Source organism: Panthera leo, chromosome C2 (genome assembly GCF_018350215.1).
Source record: "Panthera leo isolate Ple1 chromosome C2, P.leo_Ple1_pat1.1, whole genome shotgun sequence".
Taxonomy (NCBI): domain Eukaryota; kingdom Metazoa; phylum Chordata; class Mammalia; order Carnivora; family Felidae; genus Panthera; species Panthera leo.
In genome coordinates this window covers 71126052-71147077 of record NC_056687.1, presented here as the reverse complement: position 1 = coordinate 71147077, position 21026 = coordinate 71126052, and the positions used below count along the sequence as shown (strand labels likewise).

Sequence of the window (21026 nt, the reverse complement as noted above, 5' to 3'; positions counted from 1 at the left end):
AGGGGATTAAGAGTGCAGTTATCATGATGAGCACTCAGTAACACATAGAATTGCTTAAAAACTATACTGTATGTCCGAAACTAACAGTGTGTTAATTATACCGGAATTTTTTTTAAAAAGTGATATTCAAGGTTAAAACAGAAAAGTTACAGGCAAATGTTATTTTTTTAAAAAGTGCTATGTCCCAGGGGCACCTGGGTGGCTCAGTCAGCTAAGCGTCTGACTTGGGCTCAGGTCATGATCTCACGGTCTGTGAGCTTGAGCCCCGCGTTGGGCTCTGTGCTGACAGCCCAGAGCCTGGAGCCTGCTTCAGATTCTGTGTTTCCCTCTCTCTATACCCCTCCCCCACTCGTGCTCTGTCTTTGTCTCTCTCTCTCTCTCTCTCTCTCTCTCTCTCTCAAAAATAAATAAACATTAAAAAAATTAAAAAAAAAAGTGCTATGTCCCAGGTGATGTATACAAATGTTGAATCATTATATTGTACACCTGAAACTAATGTGACACTGTATGTAAACTAACTGGAATTCAAATAAAAACTTATAAATAAATAAATAAATAAAAAGAGTAATGCCATATAACTAACACATAATCACTAAAAACAACTGAAATATATGACAAATAGTATATACATAATAAGTACTATGCAATTGTAAAGTGAGATTTTAACCCAAGAAATATATATTAGCATGTCTTGGATCTCCAGTGTCCTTTTTAGTGGTACAAGGAAACAGCTTCAACTTATTGGCATATTCCCTCCACAGTGTGCAATGAATTGTGGTATCTACCTGAAATCAAGACTGAAGGTCAGGTTGTCCCAAGTCAGATAAGGATTTGATCCCTGAAATGTAAGAAAAGTATGTGATATCCAAATGATGGAATATCATGAAACCATTAAAGTTTTTCATTAGGAAGAGTTTCCAAAGTTAATGATAGATAATATGTTAAAGTATAAAAAGCAGAATATAAAATTATTTATGACATCAACATAAAAATGCTGAGAGAAATTGAGATATGCAATAGTGGTTACCTCTGGTTATATGAGGGGAATGTAGAGAAGGGAAGAAGTGTTTAGGCCTTCCTTGAGCCTAGCAATTAATGAAAGATCAATAATCTGAATAAAGTTACCAAACAAGAGGCTGGAAACTACCATCAAGGATTTTCTAAATACCAAAGTGTCAAGGGCATCTTATGCTGAAAGATTGTGGTCTGGCAAACACTTGGGACTTTTAATACCAAAAAGCACTCTCTGAAAAGAATAGGTTCCTTCTTTAAGCAGAAGGAGACATAGTTAAGTGAAACAATTAATTAGTAACACTTTAAGTAGCAAGAGACTATCACATATATGTTTAATTGTCTTCTTTTCAGGCTCCATGTTTTCTGGTTTTAAGTATATAGTATCTGACATGTAGAGTATGCAGTTAAATATTTACGATGTTTTTAAGTAAATAATATGCTTATAGAAAAAACATGCTTGACTTCATTATAGTCTCTCAACTCCAGGGTACTTAGGAGAACCTAACCATTGGCCAGTCCCATCTCTTTAATGGCTGACAGCAGAATTTTAATGTCTAGGAGGGAATAAGTAGTACTCGAAGGCATGCTTGTAACTTCATATCTATTCAACAAATGCCTCACCAATCACACTACATTTGAATGACGTCAAATTTATTGAATTTCAACAATGAGTAGATTTAAAAAAAGGAAAATCCCTTATGTCAGAAACCTAACCACTGATGATGTACAAACTCCTCAGTATGGAGTTCAAAACGTCTTCATCATGTAGCCCCCATCTAAATACCAACTTTCCTTCTCGGTACTCCTCAATTTGAATACAGTCTCACTAACGCACTCTATTATAAACATGCCAACCTCATGCCTACTTCCATGACTTTATTTATACAGACCTTTCCACATAGAATGCTTCTCTTCTTGTCTTATTCAGGGATTCAGATTCAGCTCTAGTTCAACCTTCTCCTAAGAAGTTCTAAATAAGGGGACCTGGGTGGCTCAGTCAGTTAAGTGTCCGACTTTGGCTCAGGTCATGATGTCATGGTTTGTGAGTTCAGTTTGTGAGTTCGCGCCCCACACTGGGTTATCTGCTATTAGCATAGAGCTCGTTCAGATCTTCTGTCCCCTCTCTCTCTATCCCTTCCCAACTCGCACACACACTCTCTCTCTCTCAAAAATAAATAAATGTTAAAATAAAAAGTTGTAAATAGTTTGACTTGCTATAACTCCTTCGTTTGAAACCCTATAATATACACTGTCAATACAACATTCCTCCTAATCATCCTTAAAAAAAAATTGTTATTGGGACGCCTGGGTGGCTCAGTCGGTTAAGCGGCCGACTTCGGCTCAGGTCATGATCTCGCACTCCGTGAGTTCGAGCCCCGCGTCGGGCTCTGTGCCGACAGCTCAGAGCCTGGAGCCTGTTTCAGATTCTGTGTCTCCCTCTCTCTGACCCTCCCCCGTTCATGCTCTGTCTCTCTCTGTCTCAAAAATAAATAAATGTTAAAAAAAAAAATTTGTTATTGTATGTGGTTTGTTTCCTCACAGATAGAGACTGTGTTTTTTCTATTTCTTCTGTGCTTTAATAAGGATTGAGAAAATGTCATGCAGCAGGAAGAGAACAAGTTTCATAGTCAGGCCAACCTGAATTTGAATCCCAGCTCTCCACAAACTAGCTGTTGCGTCCTTGGGTAAGCCATTTAAATTCTTTAAAGTTCAGTTCCTTCAGAGTAATTGATCATCTATAGAAAGCACCATCATAGAGTAGATAATAATATTCCTTCTCTTTTCTCTGTCCTTTTCCTTCTTTGAACTTCCACTGCATAAATATAATAAATTCAACTACATTAGAAGGGGTACCTAAATAATGGGTAAGCCTTCTTACCCATTCTGCCTCAGAGAAAATTCTGCCAAAAACTATCTAGGATTGGACAGTCTGTAACACAAATGAAGACTTGTCACTGTGCTCCCCATCTAAACAATGTCTCAACTGATTTTAAACTAGGGTTAAATCTCCCCTTGGTAAGCACAGATTTGAAGGCCTGATTATGCTCATGGTGCTCTCACTGAAGCAGGAAAGCTAGAAAAGACTTCCTCAGATTTGGAGGTATCTTGTATCTAACAGAGACTCCAATCTGCTTAGTTGATAGAATGGTAGAAGCATATAAGGGTTTATTGCAAAGCAGTAAGGATAATTTCATGAGTCATATAAGAAAGTCAACCTCATTATCATACAGTCACATCTCATGTTGTCTGGGTAGCAGAATGCTTTACAAACAAGGTAAAGGAGGCACACACCACCACTTCGATAGCAAAGGCACAGGAGGAAAGAAAGACTGCTTCAATTGCTTCAGTTTTAGGGATACTATTTTAAAGTAAGAGCTAACTATCATTACAACTAAAACTAGATTATCTTCAAAAAATTTTTTTTTACTGTTTGTTTATTTTTGAGAGACAGACAGAGACAGAGTGCGATCGGGGGAGGGGCACAGAGAGGGAGACACAGAATCAGAAGCAGGCTCCCAGCTGCTCCCAGCTCAGCAGGCTTTGAGCTGTTAGCACAGAGCCCGACGCGGGGCTCGAACCCATGAACTGCGAGATCATGACCTGAGCTGAAGTCAGACGCTTAACCGACTGAGCCACCCAGGCGCCCCAGGACTATCTTTCTTTTTAAGTTTATTTTTGAGAGAGAGAGAGAGAGAGAGAGAGAGCGAGCGTACACGTTCCCATATGGGGGAGGGGCAGAGAGAGAGAGAGAATCCCAAGCAGGCTCTTTGCTTTCAGCACAGAGCCGGAGGCAGGGCTCAAACTCACTAACCATGAGATCATGACCTGAGCTGAAATCAAGAGTCAGGTGCTTAACAGACTGAGCCACCCAAGCACCCCTAAAATTAGACAATCTCAAAAATTGCTGAGGCAGAGAAAGAGCAAGAGAATATTATAAAAATCATTTTTAGGGGCACCTGGGTGGCTCAGTCAGTTAAACGTCCGACTTCGGCTTATGTCATGATCTTCCAGTTAGTGGGTTCAAGCCCACATCAGGCTCTATGCTGACAGCTCAGAGCCTGGAGCCTGATTCAGATTCTATGTCTCCTTCTCTCTCTGCCCCTCCCCTGCCCACACTCTGTCTCTCTCTCTCTCTCTCTCTCTCTCCCTCAAAAATAAACAAAAAAAATTTAAAAATCATTTTTAAAAGATGACAGAATTAAGATGAAACACATATGATACAAAAATAAAAATCAATGAAATAAACTCAACTATTTAAAACAAAGCAGCCAATCAAGCAAAAAGATAAGTGGAAATTATGATATTTTATGAAGGTTGCATTCAAGACAAGAATCATTAAAAAAGACAAAGAGGCCATAATAAAGATACAGCTGTCATTAACTTTTATGTATGTAATAACATGACCTCAAAATATATAAAACAAAACACACACACAAAGCAAAAACAGTAGAAAACAGAAGAAAGAAAATTGAGAGGCTGGCTCAATTGGTGGGAGCATGCGATTCTTGACCTCAGATTTGTGGGTTCGAGCCCCACACAGAGTATAGAAATTATTTAAAAATAAAATCTTAAAAAAAATGAAAATAGAAAAAACAATGGTAATAGGACATTAATGTTCAAATCATGAAAACCATAAAGTAAAAAGTGATTAGAAGAGCTGAATAATATGTAAGGTTGTTCTTTACATCTAGAAAGCTATGTCCTGAAGAACACTTTTTTTTAAGCATAGACACATTCACAAAAACTAGCCTTGTACTAAGTAAGGTACACACACACAAAAAGTCAATCAATCCTCCAAAGCAGAAGTACAGGTATATTCTGTGGCCATAGAGCTATAAGGCAGTGAACAAAAAACAAAAGTAGAACAAATAGTACAAAACAAACACCTCAGAAAAATTTAAATCTCACAGGACTCTTGAGGAGGCAAAAATAAAGTGATGGTATTGAATGGGGTAGACAGGGAATTGAAATTATGGCTCTTAATGCTTTCTTCACAAAAATCATCCAAATGAGAAAGCTCATAGGGAGACTGTCTTAGAATCTTTTAGAAATTATGGGGTTCTGCTATTTTCTAGTAAAAAATCAATCATCTCTTCAGTCCTACGATCTAGCACAATTTCTGTGAATTTCATTGGCAGAGGCCATGGCCCCACAAATTTTGAAGATAGTTTGCCAAGTCCCTATTTAGTCACTAATGATTTATGACTTCCTTTAATAATCTTCTCTCCTCTCAATCAGGTGTGAGTTTAACTTCAAGCAAGCCCAATTCAGAGGAACTAAAAAAACATGTAAGCATACTCTAGTTGTTTCCTGAAAAACTCAGATTTAAGTTTATAACAGCACTGTTCAATTGAACTTTCTACGATGCTGGAAATGTGGTATATCTATGCCATCCAGTATGGCAGCCACTAGACACCATGGCCATTAAGCACTTGAAATCTGGAGAATATGACTAAAGAACCGAAATTTTAAATTTTATTTAATTTTAATTAATTTCAACTTAAATTGCCACATGTGGGTAGTGGCTATCATGTTGGACAGAGCTGGTCTATAATCACCCAGGTTAGTGGGTAAGATTTATGGAGGCAAGATAACACAACAAAACACACACAGAACGATTCCATTTAATAAAAGGAGTGATAAAGCAGCTATAAAAAGCAGAACAGCTGTGGGAAGGATACCTGGGAAAAGCTTCAGCTTAGGGTCCCTGCTGTCAGCTGATAGATCACCCTCACCCAGGTTCTGGCAATAGCATTTTCCCCCCAGGGCTTTAAGAGTATGTTTCAGGGTGGGTGAGGGTAGTGAGTAGTGGGGGTAGGTGTACTAATAACTGGACCAGAAGTATAGATTGCTCAAAAATTATGTGATCCTCCTGCCTTACCATGTAAAAAAAGGAAAAGAAAGGGCAGAAAATAAAAAATGAGGATAAATGTAAAAAAGTGAAAATAAATAGGGAGAAAGGGAGAAAAGAGGCTCTTCCAATGGCAATGGTACCACCAGCACTTGCCCAATTGTAAGAGGCATGACCACATTGTTAACATTTCCATTCCTCATGTAAATATTCATTGAATGCTGATTATATGTGAAGCACTGGGCTTATGGTGTTAAAGAGGAGGAGTCACCATCTCTCAAGGTATTCATAATGAAATAGGGAAGATGGGCACTTACATAATTATGCCATGAAAAGAGAAATGCTATAGATATGGAAAAGAGCAGGTGAAGGATGCCTTCTAAAGGAGCATTATTTATGGGGCACCTGGGTGGCTCAGTGGGTTAAGCCACTGACTTCAGCTCAGGTCATGATCTCACAGTCTGCCTCGGGTTCTGTGCTGACAGCTCAGAGCCTGGAGGCTACTTCAGATTCTGTGTCTCCCTCTCTCTCTCTCTCTGCCCTCTACCCCTTTCTCTCAAAAATAAACATTTAAAAATATTTTTTAATTAAAAAAAATAAAGGAGCATTATTTGAAAGATGACTAATAGCCTTCCAGGCAAAGGAGGAGATACTGCAGGGAATGTGGAGAAGCAAGAATGAGAATGATGAGGAAGATATAAGAGTGAGTGAATGCCATTGTTTTGTAACTGGCAATTTCATAGGGATCAAGGTACAGATTAAATATCAGGGAAGGAGTTTTAACTATTTTCTATTTTCAATAAGAAAGGACTGAACATTTCAGAGCAAAATACTATAGTAACTTTGCTTATGAAAAATTAAGTGGCAGCAACGTGGAGGCTGTCTGGAATTGGGGCTAGAGTTCAGACTGGGAGATCATTTAGGAGGCTACTGAGATAATCCACAATGGAGATAATAAGGGTCTTCAGTGAATATATTATTTATATGTGCTCAGAATTCATGTCCGTTTCTTTTGGTAACAGAACCCTGAGTTTCCACAGAGGAATCACCCTCTGCAACTTACTCTGGTCTGTGAAGTTCCAAGAAAGTATCCCCTTGCCACAGGATCCAGGGTTGAGCACATAATTTAGGCCTGATTGACAGGCATATTCCATACCTCAATTAGAAGAAGAGGAACATAACTCAAGTCAGCCCCAAAATAGTCAAGTCAGCCCAAAAATAGTCAGCCTCTGAATTTTTGCTTTTGTTGTACCTATTGGGATTACTTTTTTTTTTTTTTTTTTTTGGTTGAGATTGCTAAACTTGAAATTGCCAAGTGTTATCCATCCTATAGAAAAGTCTGCCTAAGAATGAAGCCAAAACATAAGGAAGAAGAGTCCACAGAGAGGGACAAATTCTTGTTTAAGAACCTAAGAAGCCATGCCTAAAGCAATACTACTCCCTGGATTTTTTAGCAATATAAGCAAATATATTTGAAAATGGAGAAAAAAATAAAGCTTCAAGTGAAAAATCAGGAACAAAATTCATAGGACCTGGTAACTGCCTGGATATGGGAAATGAAGAGGGAAGTATCAAATTTCACTTTGAGGCTTCCGGGTTGGCTGACTGAATGAAAAATGCTACTAACTGAGGTAGAGAACAGAGGATGAAAAGGTTTCAGTCAATGGAATGAACTCAGTTTGGAGACACTGAAAAATCTTTTAGTATTTGAATTTTGACATTATCTGGATCACTTCATCAGGAAAACTCTACATATAGCTGATTTCCAAGCTCAGACTGTGCAGCTCAAGGCAGTCTAGGGTGGCAGAGCAATGCTAGCAGGAACATTCCTTTCACTGTTTAGTAGTTTCATCAGACAACCTCCAAACAACTGGTATTTACTACATAAGTAAAGAAAGTAAAGTATCATCTCTAAGCACTGTAGCACTCTGCTAGAGTGATAACTAGTTAGATGAAAAATAAGGGAACCTATGAAATTACTACACTCCAAGGATAAAGTGAAAAGCTAAGCTAACCCCCCAATCCTCAGTTCACTGGACTCAGAGGAGCCATGGAAGGAGGAAGAACAGGCTATACAATTGAAAACAGCAACCAGAAAAGCACCCACCAACCTTATTTCAAGAAAGCTGGGGAGGGGACAGAAGTAGACATGTTTTGCACTTAGTACATACCAGGCACTCTATGAGGAGCTTCATGTACATTATCTTATCAAACCCTCACAACTTACCAGTCAGGAAGGCATTATTTTTCCCAGATGGAGGAGCCAAATTAAACAGTAGAGGGGTGCCTGGGTGGCTCAGTCAATGAAGCACCCAGCTCTTGATCTCAGCTGGGGTCATGATCCTACCGTTAGTGAGTTCGAGCACACATGAGGCTCTGCACTGACAGTGAGGAGACTGCTTGGGATTCTCTCTCTCTCTTTCTCTCTGCCCCTCCCCCACTGGTGCGGTCTCTGTCTCTCTCAAAATGAATAATTAAACTCAAAAAAAATTAAGCAGTAGAGCTAGGTCTCAAATGCAAGTCTATCTGGTTATGAAGCTTATGCACATTTCACTACATCAACTGCTTTCAGAAAATACATTTATAAGTTTATCCTTTATGTATAAAAATGAGGCCATCTCATTATGAGGAATTTTCTGAATTGGGTATATTATTGACCACAGAAAGTGAGGTTTGCAATACCCAGCCACAATGCCTCAATTCTCAGGCACAAGGCATGTATATGCCAGTTGTCTATTTGGAACTAAGGAGGCCACTGGTGCCACGAAATCTCATTAAACAACACATTCTGAGTTAACCAGCCACAAGCAAAGAGTAGGCTATAGCAACAATACCAGTGACCCTGTGGAGATAATCCCACTGCAGAAATTAAATTCTGACTAGAGTTGGTTGGTTAAGAGGCAAGCATGGGGAAAAAATAATAGAAAGAAAAAGATACCCGCAAAGGAGCTCTTCTACTGGCCTAAGTGATAGGCAAAGAATGCCCTAAAATTCATTATCTTACACATTTCATTGTCTCAGTACATGAGCATAATGAAAGGCAGCATAGCATAAGTACTAAAAGTGCAGATTCTAGAGCCAGATTGCCTGGTTTTGATCCCAGTTCCACCAGGATTCACTATATGAAATTGGCAAGTTCTTCATCCTCTCCATGTCTCAGCTTCCTCATCTATTAAATGGTGATAATAATAATTCCTGCCTCATACAGTTGTCATAAGGATTAAATAATACTTGCAGGTCTCTTAAACAGTGCATGGCGTGTGGTAAGTGTTTGTTTAAATCCATTAATAACTAACCTAGCTAGAAGTCCAGCTAGACGGGGTGGAAATTTTAACTTGAATTTCCAACGCAGCCTCTCCTACATGAACTGGTAAAGGAAAATAAAAATGATCCCAAAACTTGGTTAGAATTTATATGGGACCTCTTACATGAAACATTTCACAGACATCTGGAGGAAGAATAAATAGCCAAATATACATAAGCAGAAACTGAAACATGGAAAAGGGAAGTAAAATGCTCAGTTTCACTGAACTGATCATTCATACATCTCAGGCAGGAACCCCATCTTGTCAGTCCACGTTTTGTACAACAGGCCACAAGCTACCAGTGTACATAAAAGAGGAGTCAAACTTACAAACAGCCAGGTCTTCACCTGGGCACAACACCTCATTAATTTTTCCCTGCTGATGTTTTCTCAATGAAGCAAACCCTAAATATGGGAAGCACCTTATACAGAGCATAAGTCACTATTTAGTCAAAGTAGTTTGCAAAATCTTAAAACCTCCATTTCTAAAAAATATGAAATGGATGATAATAGTTTGGTATAAATAAATGTGAAATTGCTTAGTTGCATTGTGGGCAAGGAGTGAAGGGTTTGAAGATGAAAAGGAAATGGCTGAGGGGTCCTGCCACATTGACAGCGGCACACACACAATTTCTAGTCGCATTAGCAAGCCCCCTCCCCCACACCAAGGCCATTACAACCGTCCACTTTCATACACAGGCCCTCCTTCTCGACTTCTCCTTCACACTCGTCCCCGCCTAAGCTTCCTTCTAGGCCACTCATAATGCCTAACCTTTGCGCCCAGAAATTCTTACAACACCAACCTTCTCAATATTGGTCCGACTTGCTATCACCGCAAGTTTCACTGGGGGCATCAACCTGTGCCCTACCCCTATCTATAGACTCTGGCCGGTAAAATCTTACCACAGCACCTCTCAATACCCACCTCCCCCTCCGGCTCCCCCTGCCCTCAACATATTCTACTCACCCTCCCTTACCCTCATCAAACCCGTTCCCTCGTCCGTCCTATCCACGCCCTGCCAGTCCCTCTTTTCACAATTTCTTCCCAAACAAGTCGCCCGCAGCAATCGCCCTATGTCTATCACGACTTCTCCTGGTGCCCTCCGAGCCCTCCCAACTCTCCCGGTGATTTGGCGCATCCATCTGCCTCAGACTCCCCCGGCCCTTCCCAGCCCACCTGCTCTCCTCCGGCAGGCGCTCCTCGCAGCCGCCGAGCTCCATTCCCGCGCCCTCTGGCCGCATCCGGGGCTGCGACGTCTTCTCCTCTCTGAAGAGAGGTGTCCCTGCCGCTTCGCCCCCCAGGGCTTCCGAAGCTCCCTGGGAACGGAGGAGGCACCCTCGGTGGGTGGGCTCAGGGTGATGCACTACACCCGAGTTGACAGCAGGCGCGGTGATTACTGCCTCAGCTGCTGTTCCTATCCCCGCCACCCCCCACTTCCGGTTCCAAGAACTACAACTCCCAGCAAGTACTTCGAAGACTCGGTCGCTCCCGGCATGCACCACCCTATCCAATCCGAGGACGCGTTCTCGGCGGATGCAGATCCCTGGCTGCGTGCTCGCGGCCGTGCCCCCAGATGGGGAGCAAAGATGTTAACCGCCAGAGTCCGTGCAGGTGTGAACCTTTACACACTCCTCTCACGTTTCACCTTGGGGACCGGACTCGATAAGAAGTCTAGACTAGGAAATAACGCTGGTCTTAATCCAAATAACGTTAACCCCACTTCAGCCTACCCTGGTTTAACACCTGTCGGTGGTGTTTGGGGACCTCAAGCATTTTAATGAAGAGCTCACAAACTGAAGAGCACGGGTTGTTTTGAGATCGGAAAGAAAAAACAGGAGGAAAAGGCTTTAGGGAAAGGTGTTTTTTGTTGTTGTTTTTTTGTTTGTTTTGTTTTTGTTTTTGTTTTTGTTTTTTGGAGAATTGATGTCAGAGCAGGGTTTTAAAGGATAAGTATGAATTAGCCAGGAAATGAGAAAGTGGAAACAATGGCCCAGGCATGAGGAAGCATGCTGGTTTGGAGAGTGCTGGTTCTGAGTAGTAATAAGAGCTGAGAAGAGGTGGTGATAAAATGGTGTTGGTGAGCAGGCACCCCAGAACATGAAGAGTCATTCCAAGGAGTTTGGATTTTATCCTTAAAACAATTAGGAGCAAGTTAAGGATATGAAAATCAAGAAGTGATTTCACCAAAACTGCTTAGAAAACTAGGTTGTAGGTAAGGGTGGAAGAATGGCTATGAGAGGAGATTGGAAATCCCTATAGAGGCCGAGCAGGTAATGCTGAGTGAAGTGAGCTGGTTGTAGGAGAGTGGCAGAAACTCAGAACTGGAAGCCTCATCCAAGAAGGGAAGTTTCACCTTTTCTATAATTGAATGTTGTAAAATGGGCATATGGGTCTGGAGTTGCCAGATACTCTGATTTTGCAATAGAAGCTGGAGTCTGAATTTTTAAGTACAGCTTCCAGATTTCTAAATATTGGCAACAATTTTTTTTATTGTAAACATTACGCGGGGGGGGGGGGGGGGGGGGGGCATGTTTGTAGGCTAAATGTAATGTGGCCTTTGGGTTACTAGTCTGCAAGTCCAGGCCTGAACTAGGGCAGTGGCTAAAGGAAGGAGGTTGGGATTAGAGCAATGGTAAAGCGATAGAATCAGCACTACTCTGTGAGGGAAGGATCTAGGTTAACGTCATGGAAAACTAGTTATTCTATTAAAAGTTATACATGACTTACAGGAATTTTCAAATTTAAGAAACCTTTTTTTGTGAATTAAAAGTGAAATGAAGGAGGTTTTTAATGCAAATTATAATTTCCAACTTCCATTTATATAAAAAATACTTTGTTCAAACTTTCTCCTACTTTCCTACTAAAGGGTTATACTTTTTAAGGAAGAAGCAGTGTTAGTCATTGGGATTTCACTACCTTCTATTTCTATAAATGTATGAACTTCATCTTTTGGCATATAATAAAATCCCAGATTAATGCCACATGATCCTAGCATATTTATTTACATGAAAGCTTTATCAGAAAATTCTAGATCTAAAATTATAAAAGTCTGGGAGAGTTCTATAGTAAAAATTCTGGGAAATGTTATGTCCAAGTCTGGGTTGACACCTATTTTCTTTAAAGCAATCAGTTAATAAACGTGATAATAACCTACACTAGCCATGTACCGCCCATCTCATCCCTCTGCTTTCCTTCACCCCATGTGGCCATATCCTGAATCTCTTGTTTATGATTACACAGCTTCCCTTTTTTAAAATTTTATTTGTTATTGAGAGAGAGAGAGTGAGAGAGAGTGTTGAGTTGGGGAGGGGCAGAGAGAGAGGGAGAGAGAGAGAATCCCAAGCAAGTTCTGCAATGTCAGCGTGGAGCCCAATGCCTGGCTGAAACCCACAAACTGTGAGATCATGAACTGAGTCAAAATCAAGAATTGAACGCTTAACCAACCAAGCCACCCAGGCGCCCCAAGCTTCCCTTTTTATATAGTTTGTATCAATCTATATTCCTAGGATATATCATTTTAAAATTTTTTGTGTTTTAACTTTATAAAAAGGGTATTGAACTGTATTTATTTTGGGGGCCTTACTTTTTTTTACTTAATATTACATTGAGAATATTTAATCGTATTATCATATGTCACTATAGTTCATGGATTTTGACTGCCATATAATAGTCTATTGTGTGAATACACCAGTTTATTCATGCTGTCTTTCATTGATAGGCATTTGGGTTGTTTCCAGGTTTTTGCTATTGTAACCAGCGCTGCATTCTCTTACACATCTCCTCTTTTATATAAGTAAAGGCTTCTCTTTCATACATACCTAGAAATGGAATTGCTAGGTCCTCAGGTTATTGTCTGCTCTAGCTTTTGTTTTGAGTGGTGGGTTTGTAGGTGCATAGTTTTTAAAATAACTAGTTATGAAATTGTAACTAATTATAGTTATCTCTTTAAATGTTATTTATTTATTATTTTTTAATGTTTTATTTATTTTTGAGAGAGAGAGACAGAGTACAAGCAGGGGAGGGGCAGAGAAAGAAGGAGACACAAACTCTGAAGCAAGCTCCAGGCTCTGAGCTGTCAGCACTGAGTCCAACGTGGGGCTCAAACTCACTGACAACAAGATCATGACCTGAGCCAAAGTCAGACGCTTTACCAACTGAGCCACCCAAGGCGTCCCTATTTATTTTATTTTGAGAGAGAAAGAAAGATCAGGGGAACGGCAGAAAGACAGGGAGGGAGATAAAGAATCCCAAGCAGGGTCCACACTGTCAGCGCAGAGCCCAACACAGGGCCGGAACTCATGAACCATGAGATCATGACCTGAGCTGAAATCAAGAGTCAGACACTTAACCAACTGAGCCACCAGGTGCCCCTAGTAATATTTTAAAAGTCAAAAAACTTGAATAAATTTGATCTTGGTCAGTCTGTTTGTTTTCAAAATCTAGGATGCTATTTTATACAAATAGTAAGAGGTCCAAGAATACCACTGGTAGAAAGCCAAATTCACTCAAGAATCAGTTATTCAAATAATGGGTTTTTAAAGCTCATTACATTTACCTATTTGCCAAAACTTTGAAGAAATAGTTTGAAGAAATAGTCTTCTCAAATATATTCAACACATATCAATTATAGTCATGAATATGTGCTTTTTAAAATTATATTTACTAAAATTATTCTTGGCAGCATTTTTTAAATATTCTAATTTTAAAAGCTAAGGAATGGCTTCCACTGGCCAAGTTAAAAACAACTTGAGCATCAAAATGAGTTATTATATGTATACATAATCTACATTATTTTCAAAGGTAAGCACAGCCCTTACACTCTTCACCCCTTCGCTTTTCAAGAGACAAATTTTGAATGAAGGATGGGTCTGAATTTCTATAGAAATTTACATGCATATATACATAAGTGTGCAAATAATAAATAGAAAAAGGGAGAAAGAAAGGAAGGAAAGATGTTTTCCACAGTAGAATGTCAACTAGTGAATGTAGAGGAATGACAAACTTAGAAAATCACTATTTTGGAGCCACCACTGTAATAATTGATTCATGCAAGAATCATGAATGGATGCTAAAGCCATTAGTGAAATTTGTTCTGAAACAGGATATTTATACAGTTTCAAACTATCTCCCCACAGATCATTTACTTATTAGAAATGGGGGAGAAATCTGGCAGACATGCTTTAATCGAGTGATCAAAGTTAAAATCACCAATAAGACAAAATGATATGTGCATCCTGGTGTTAAATACTTAGAAGAACACATCACTTACACAGCACTCATGACAAAGTGAATAACCTGAATCTAATCACAGGTTAAAAATAAGACAAGCCAAATTGGAAGACAGTCTATACAATAACTGCCTTCAATCTTCAAAAATGTAGTAAATATCATAAAAAAACAAAACAAGAAAAGCTGACAAATTTTATCAGATTAAAGGAGACAAAAGAGAGGCATCTGCGTGGCTCAGTCAGTTAAGTGTCCAACTTCAGCTGAAGTCATGATCTTGTGATTTGTGGGTTTGAGCCCCGAATCAGTCTCAGCGCTGACCCCTGACCCTGTGGAACCTGTTTGGGATTTTCGTCTCCGCCCCCTCTCTGCCCCTCCCCAACCTGTGCTGTCTCTCTCTCTCTCTCTCTCTCTCTCAAAATAAATAAATAAACTTAAAATTAATTAAAAAAAATAAAGGAGACAAGAGGCAGGACAAAGAAATGCAACATGTGAACCTGGACTGGATCCTAGGTTGGAAAAAAATATATATTGTTAAAAGGATAATTGGCAAAATTTAAATATAGACTATACATCAGAATAGAATTGCATCAATGTTAAATTTTCTGACTTGATCATTTTAGTATGATTATGTAAAAAAATCCTTAGAGACATATTCTATATCGTGATGTCTGGAATCTACTCTCAGATTGTCCAACAACAAATAATAATAATTATAGCTATCTGTGTGCCTGCATACCAATCTTCCTCCACTTACAATGGGGTTACATCCTGACAAGCCCATCATAAATTGAAAATATCATTAGTTGAAATTGCATTTAATACACTTAACCCACTGAACATCATAGCTTGGCCTGGCCTACCTTAAACATACTCAGAACACTTCCATTATTAGTCTACAGTTGTTCAAAATCATCTACCACAAAACCTATCTAATAATAAAGTGTTGACTATCTCATGTAATGTATTGAATACTGAAAGTGAAAAATGGAATGGCTGTGGGAGTGTGGAATCTTTGTAAATGTATCAATTGTTTACCTTCCTGATCACCTGGCTGATGGGGAGCCTGCTGGCGGCTGCTGCCCAGAGCCATGAGAGAGTGTCTACTGAATATCACTAGCCTGGGAAAAGATCAAAATTCAGAATTCTAAGTTCAGTTTCAACTGAATGCCTATCACTTTCATACCACCATAAAGCCAAAAAACTCTGTCATACAGATCATCTGTATACAGAAAGCATATGTGGCAAAACTTTAATTATTGGTAAATCTTGGTGAAGGGTATATGGGTATTACACTATTTTTAGTGTACAACATGTGTACAACATTTTTCTAGATGTGAAAATAAGCAAGGATTTTTAAGATCCTTTTAAAAAATAGGCAAGGATTTTAGTATGGTTTTGTTTTCTCATGATTGCATCCTTATCAATGTAACCAAAATTTTAGTTTCACATGGAAATTTCTAAAAAAAAATTTTTATGTTTATTTTTTGAGAGAGAGAGAGAGAGACAATACAAGCAAGGTAGGGGCAGAGAGAGAGGGAGACACAGAATCTGAAGCAGGCTCCAGGCTCTGAGCTGTCAGCATAGAGCCCAATGCAGGGCTTGAACCCATGAACTGTGAGATCATGACCTGAGCTGAAGTTGGACGCTTAACTGACTGAGCCACCCAGGCACTCCAATGATTAATTTTTAATTTGTTTTGAGTTAATTTCTGTTTTTTCCACAGCTCAGAATTTTTAGAAGTCTTTACACAATTTTTTCCAAAACCAACTCATTGATTTTACCACATTTACTGATTTACCAAAATTCTTTTTTTCTTTTCCTTTTCTCTTTTAATAAAGCTTACAGGGGTGCCTGGCTAGCTTAGTCGGTAGAGCATGTGACTCTTCATCTCAGGATCATGAGTTCAAGCCCCACGTTGAGTGCAGAGATTACCTTTAAAGAAAATCTTTTGGGGGCACGGTGGCTCAATTAGTTAAGTGTCCAATATTTGATTTCGGCTCAGGTCATGATCTCACAGTTGATGAGATAGAGGCCTGCATAGGGTCTGTGCTGATATTACAGAACCTGCTTGGGATTCTCTCTCTCTTCCTCCCACCTCAAAATAAATAAACTTAAAAAATATTTTTTTAAAAAACAAAGCTTATAGTAGTTCATATCAAATGGGATTTTTAAAAGTGTTCTCTACACCCAACATGAGGCTTAAACTCACAACCCTGGGGTCAAGAATCACATGTTCTGCTGACTGAACCAGCCAGGCACCCCTCAAATGGGATGATTTTTAAAGCTTTTGAAGAATGTTGCCAGGTCTTAATTGAATGGTTCTATTCTGTCTTGATAGCAACATTTCCACCCACTTTAAGTATTTAGTATTGGTTCATTTATTCAATTATATGGGAAAACCCATTGCATACAAATTCAGAAATTGCGAAGTTACAATGAACTTTGTAAAAATCTTATTTCTGGGCTGAGCCAATTCTTAATATATTAGAAGAATGTTCAGTATGTCCCTGTCCCAGCTCTCTGAAAGTCCAGCTGGATAAACCTGAGCCAAGAGAAGGGATCCTCTACGGAGGGAAAGAGAGAGATGAGAGTCCAGCCAAGGCTCTTCATCCCAGAGCAAGGAGGCCAAGGGGCAAAGGGAAAAGAAGCATGGAGAGAATAAAGAATGCTAAAGGCCCCATGATCCTTAACCAACTGAGCCACCCAGGCACCCTGAGAATATATCTTTATAAAGAACACAATCATGTAAATAAAGGGAAACTGTGTGACTAATGTAGATTTGTGTAGCTTTAGAAAATTCCACAGTCATTCAGTGAATTGACTATGATCCTTGGTTGAGAGGATGCCTACCCTGCCCAAAGAAGACAAAGCCTAATAAGGAGTGAGCTAGAAACCCAACCCCTGAGTCCAAGAAGAATTCCCCTTCAAGTTCCCCTGTCCATCCAGAGCAAGTTGTCTAGTCAGAGAAAACTGATGGGACTTACAGGGGCTTGAAGACCAGTAATGCCTCCAGCTACGCCTGGAAGCCTGCCTGTCATATATCTGCTGTACTGCCCTGCTGCATCACTGTGATGTAGCAGTGTCTCGCACATAGTAGGAACTCAAACTCTGTTTGGACAAATGAATGAATGAAACTAGAGATTAAGAGCCAGAAGACTAGAACAGCTATAAAAGCTTAGAACAGGGGCGCCTGGGTGGCTCGGTTGGTTAAGCGTCCGACTTCGGCTCAGGTCATGATCTCACGGTCCGTGGGTTCGAGCCCCTCGTCGGGCTCTGTGCTGACAGCTCAGAGCCTGGAGGCTGCTTCGGATCCTGTGTCTCCTTCTCTCTGTGACCCTCCCCCGTTCATGCTCTGTCTCTTTCTGTCTCAAAAATAAATAAACGTTAAAAAAAAATTTTTTTTTAAAAGCTTAGAACAAAGGAAAAGGGCAACACAAAAGAGGAACAGGAAGCTATAGCAGAGAGGCAAAGAAAAAGCTACTGCAGAAGATAGAGTGGCAAATGGGGTAGAACGAGAAGAACCGAGAAAAAAGAGAAGAAAAACTGTACTGTGCATGCAAGTAGCTTAAAAGAATTAGGTATAACGGTAATTATACCTACAGATGATACAAATTATACCCTAAATCCCTTATTAGCCCGGTGTAATGTAAATTTTACAAAATTACAAAAATTTGAAAAGCATGGGTTGATACCAAAATCAGACAGACATTACAAGAAAAGGAAACTACACTCAATATTACTCATGAAAAGAAAAACAATATCCTTGACATAACATTAGCAATACAAATCCAACAATATATTAAAAGGATAATACACCATGACCAAGTAGGTTTATCCTAGAAATGCAAGAGTAGTTCAACATTTGAAAAAAAAAATAATAAAAAATTAAAAAACCCATTTGGTCATCTCAAAAGATGCAGAAAAAGTATTAAATAAAATTCAACATTCACTCATTAAAACTCTCTGCAAACCAGGAGTAGAAGGAAACTTCTTCAACCTGATTAAGGGCATCTACAAAAAAATCTAACATGATATTTTATGGCAAAAAGCAATGCTTTCCCCCCGGGATTTGTAATGAGGCAAAGATGCTCACTCCCACCACTCCTTTTAAATATGGTACTGGCATCCCCAGCCAGTGTAATAAGACAAGCAAAAGAATAAAAGGCATACAGGTTGGAAACAATTATGCTGAGGGAAGTAATCCAGATTTTAAAAAGTATATACTGTAGGATCCTACTTATGTAAAATTTTAGAAAGTGCAAATTAATCTACAGTATCAATGGTTGTTTAAGTAATGGTTGGGGAAAGGATTACAAAGGAGCACAGGAAAATTTGTCGGAATGATAGATATGTTTATTCTCCTGAGTATGGTGGTGTTTTCACAGGTCTATACACCGTACACCTGTATAAACTACACACTTTAAATATGTCTTTTATTGTCTGTCAGTTATACTTCAACAAAGCTGAGAAAAGGGGGGCTTAGAAGAAATATCGAACTAATAAAAATAGTAAGAAGTGAAATACATGAATTATGATCACCTTTGAAGAGAATGTGGATCTCTATGCACATTATAAAAAGAGAGCTGAAACCTGTTGATAGAAAAGTATGATGTTAAGGTTGCCTGATTTAGTCAATAAAAATATAAGACTCCCAGTTAAATTTGAATTTCAGATAAATAATAATTGTTTAATATAAACACATCCTAAATATTGCATGCAACATCATGTAGTAAAAAAAAAAAACCAAAAAAACATTGCTATTTATTCATTGTTTACCTGAAATTCAAATTTAATTGATCTTGTATTTTTTCTGGCAATCCTAGACATGGCCTTATCTATGATGTATGACATCAAGCCTCTAAAAAGGGCAGCTGCTTGATTTCGGTGTTTATTCTGACTTACATGAAGCTGCTGAACTGCTATACAGCAGACAATGGCTGTATGTTCAGTGTCCAGCACAGTACTGTATTTATTTACAGCTGGTGCTCAGAAAATATTTTTTGTTCTGCAAACTGTATGAAGATACGGACTGAACCCATCTTACTTATCATTTTACAATACCTGGTGTTCAATGAATATATGATTAAATGAATAGCTACCTCTCATGCCCCAGAAAATACAGGGTCAACCTTTTAACTCCAGCCCTTGTAGCTGGCTGATTGTCTTCTCAGACAAGCCCCAGTTCTGATTTCTTATCTTGTCTCTCACTTCACTTTTGCTGGATGTGTCTCAGGTTGCTGTTTTGTTTTCTATTTTGTGTGTGACTGACCTATCCTTTTACAATGCCTCTTGTTTTTCCCTTTGGAATCTGGGTGATTGCTCTGAGATTCTGAGACCCTCAGCCTTTGGGGAAATCTCAAAGTCTGACACACAACAGCTAGGATTGCTTAATGAAATATTTGGGCATGTTCCTTTTAAAGTTAAGGAAATTTGGAGTAGAGCTTCAGTTTTGGGGAGAAGATAAGGATAAAAGGGAATCTTTATATATATTATATATATTATGTATATAACAATATATATTATATATATTATGTATATAACAATATATATTATATATACATATATATATATATTGGTGGTGGGTAGGATTTTATACATTTGGGATTTTTATTATGTCCTATTAATACCTGAAGTACAGAATGCATCGAAACTCTAAATACATTCAGTTTCCTTCATAAAATTAAAAACCTAATGTTCTTCCCTGTAGTTTACTCTCACAAATAACCAGAGATTATAGAAGTTATTTCTAGGAGAAGAATGATAGTGTGGAGAAAAATGTTTTCATGCTTAGAAGATTTTAGAACCCTAAGAAATCCAAAAATAATTAAGTATAATGTATGCATTTAGTATAACTAATTCTTGTTTTGAAGATGAGTATGAGATCCAGACAGTCTCCCAACCTCACACAGTAAATGAAGTGAGTGAAAAAGGTACCACTCAATAAAATCTAGGTCTCCCTCATACTTTTATCTCCATAACCCATTTTCCCTAGTTCTTAGCAGTCAGGAGAGGGGTGGTGGCTGCTGGGTGGAATAGTAACAAAATCAAGCACATTGTGCTAAGAGCATATATGCTACTCTCCTTGACATGACAAATACTGTTCTTGAGTTTTTAGTGCAAACCTTCCTTTACCATTAAAGTTTCTTGTACTGCTTCATAGATGTGTCCTGGGTTGATTCACTCTTCTTATATGGTTATATTTTTGTCATTGGGGGAAAAATTAAGTGCAGGGTACTGTGGTTTTGAGATGCTTTACGTCACGGGTTTATTTCTATGCAAATAAAATTTTAGGAAGTAGACAGGAGAAAAGTGGCGGAGATTTCTAAATGGAGGAATACCTGTCCTTTTTTTTTTTTTTCCTTAGATGCAAATGTCTTAGATAGTTTTAAGCTGTTATGAGGGCCATATAACCTAAATGCTTCCATACAAGCACAGTTGCTTTGGAGGAGAAAGAGGTAAGAAGAGAGAAAATATCATGTTTTGTAAATAGGAAAAAAAGTTATTATGTAGAAATTCATAAAATATTATGAAGTTTTCCTACAAGGATGATTAGAAAGAAAAACGAATCCTATCAATTCCCAACACAAATGAATTAGAGAAAAATGCAGCCAAACAAGCAGAGGTAC

At 38.8% G+C, this 21026-nt stretch overlaps 2 protein-coding genes across 9 annotated transcripts in view; one reads left to right on the top strand and one right to left on the bottom strand.

The window, feature by feature from the left end:
* The window catches only part of RUBCN (rubicon autophagy regulator), a 68945-nt gene that overhangs the window by 47878 nt on the left and 41 nt on the right, over window positions 1-21026 (bottom strand). For 6 of the 8 annotated variants that reach the window (XM_042954567.1, XM_042954569.1, XM_042954568.1 and 3 more), the window contains exon 1: window positions 10348-10589. The exons of 1 other annotated variant lie outside the window; for it this stretch is intronic. In XM_042954567.1, coding sequence (XP_042810501.1) covers window positions 10348-10412 — 65 coding nt within the window. In that variant the 5' untranslated portion in view covers window positions 10413-10589. Of the gene's footprint in view, window positions 1-785; window positions 839-10347; window positions 10590-21026 lie in introns of those variants that run through there. One more of the 8 variants, XM_042954573.1, reaches the window with a different exon arrangement.
* Window positions 10725-21026, top strand: part of FYTTD1 (forty-two-three domain containing 1) — a 40505-nt gene continuing 30203 nt past the window's right edge. The window contains exon 1 of the mRNA XM_042954578.1: window positions 10725-10782. Coding sequence (XP_042810512.1) covers window positions 10758-10782 — 25 coding nt within the window. The 5' untranslated portion in view covers window positions 10725-10757. The remainder of the gene's footprint in view (window positions 10783-21026) is intronic.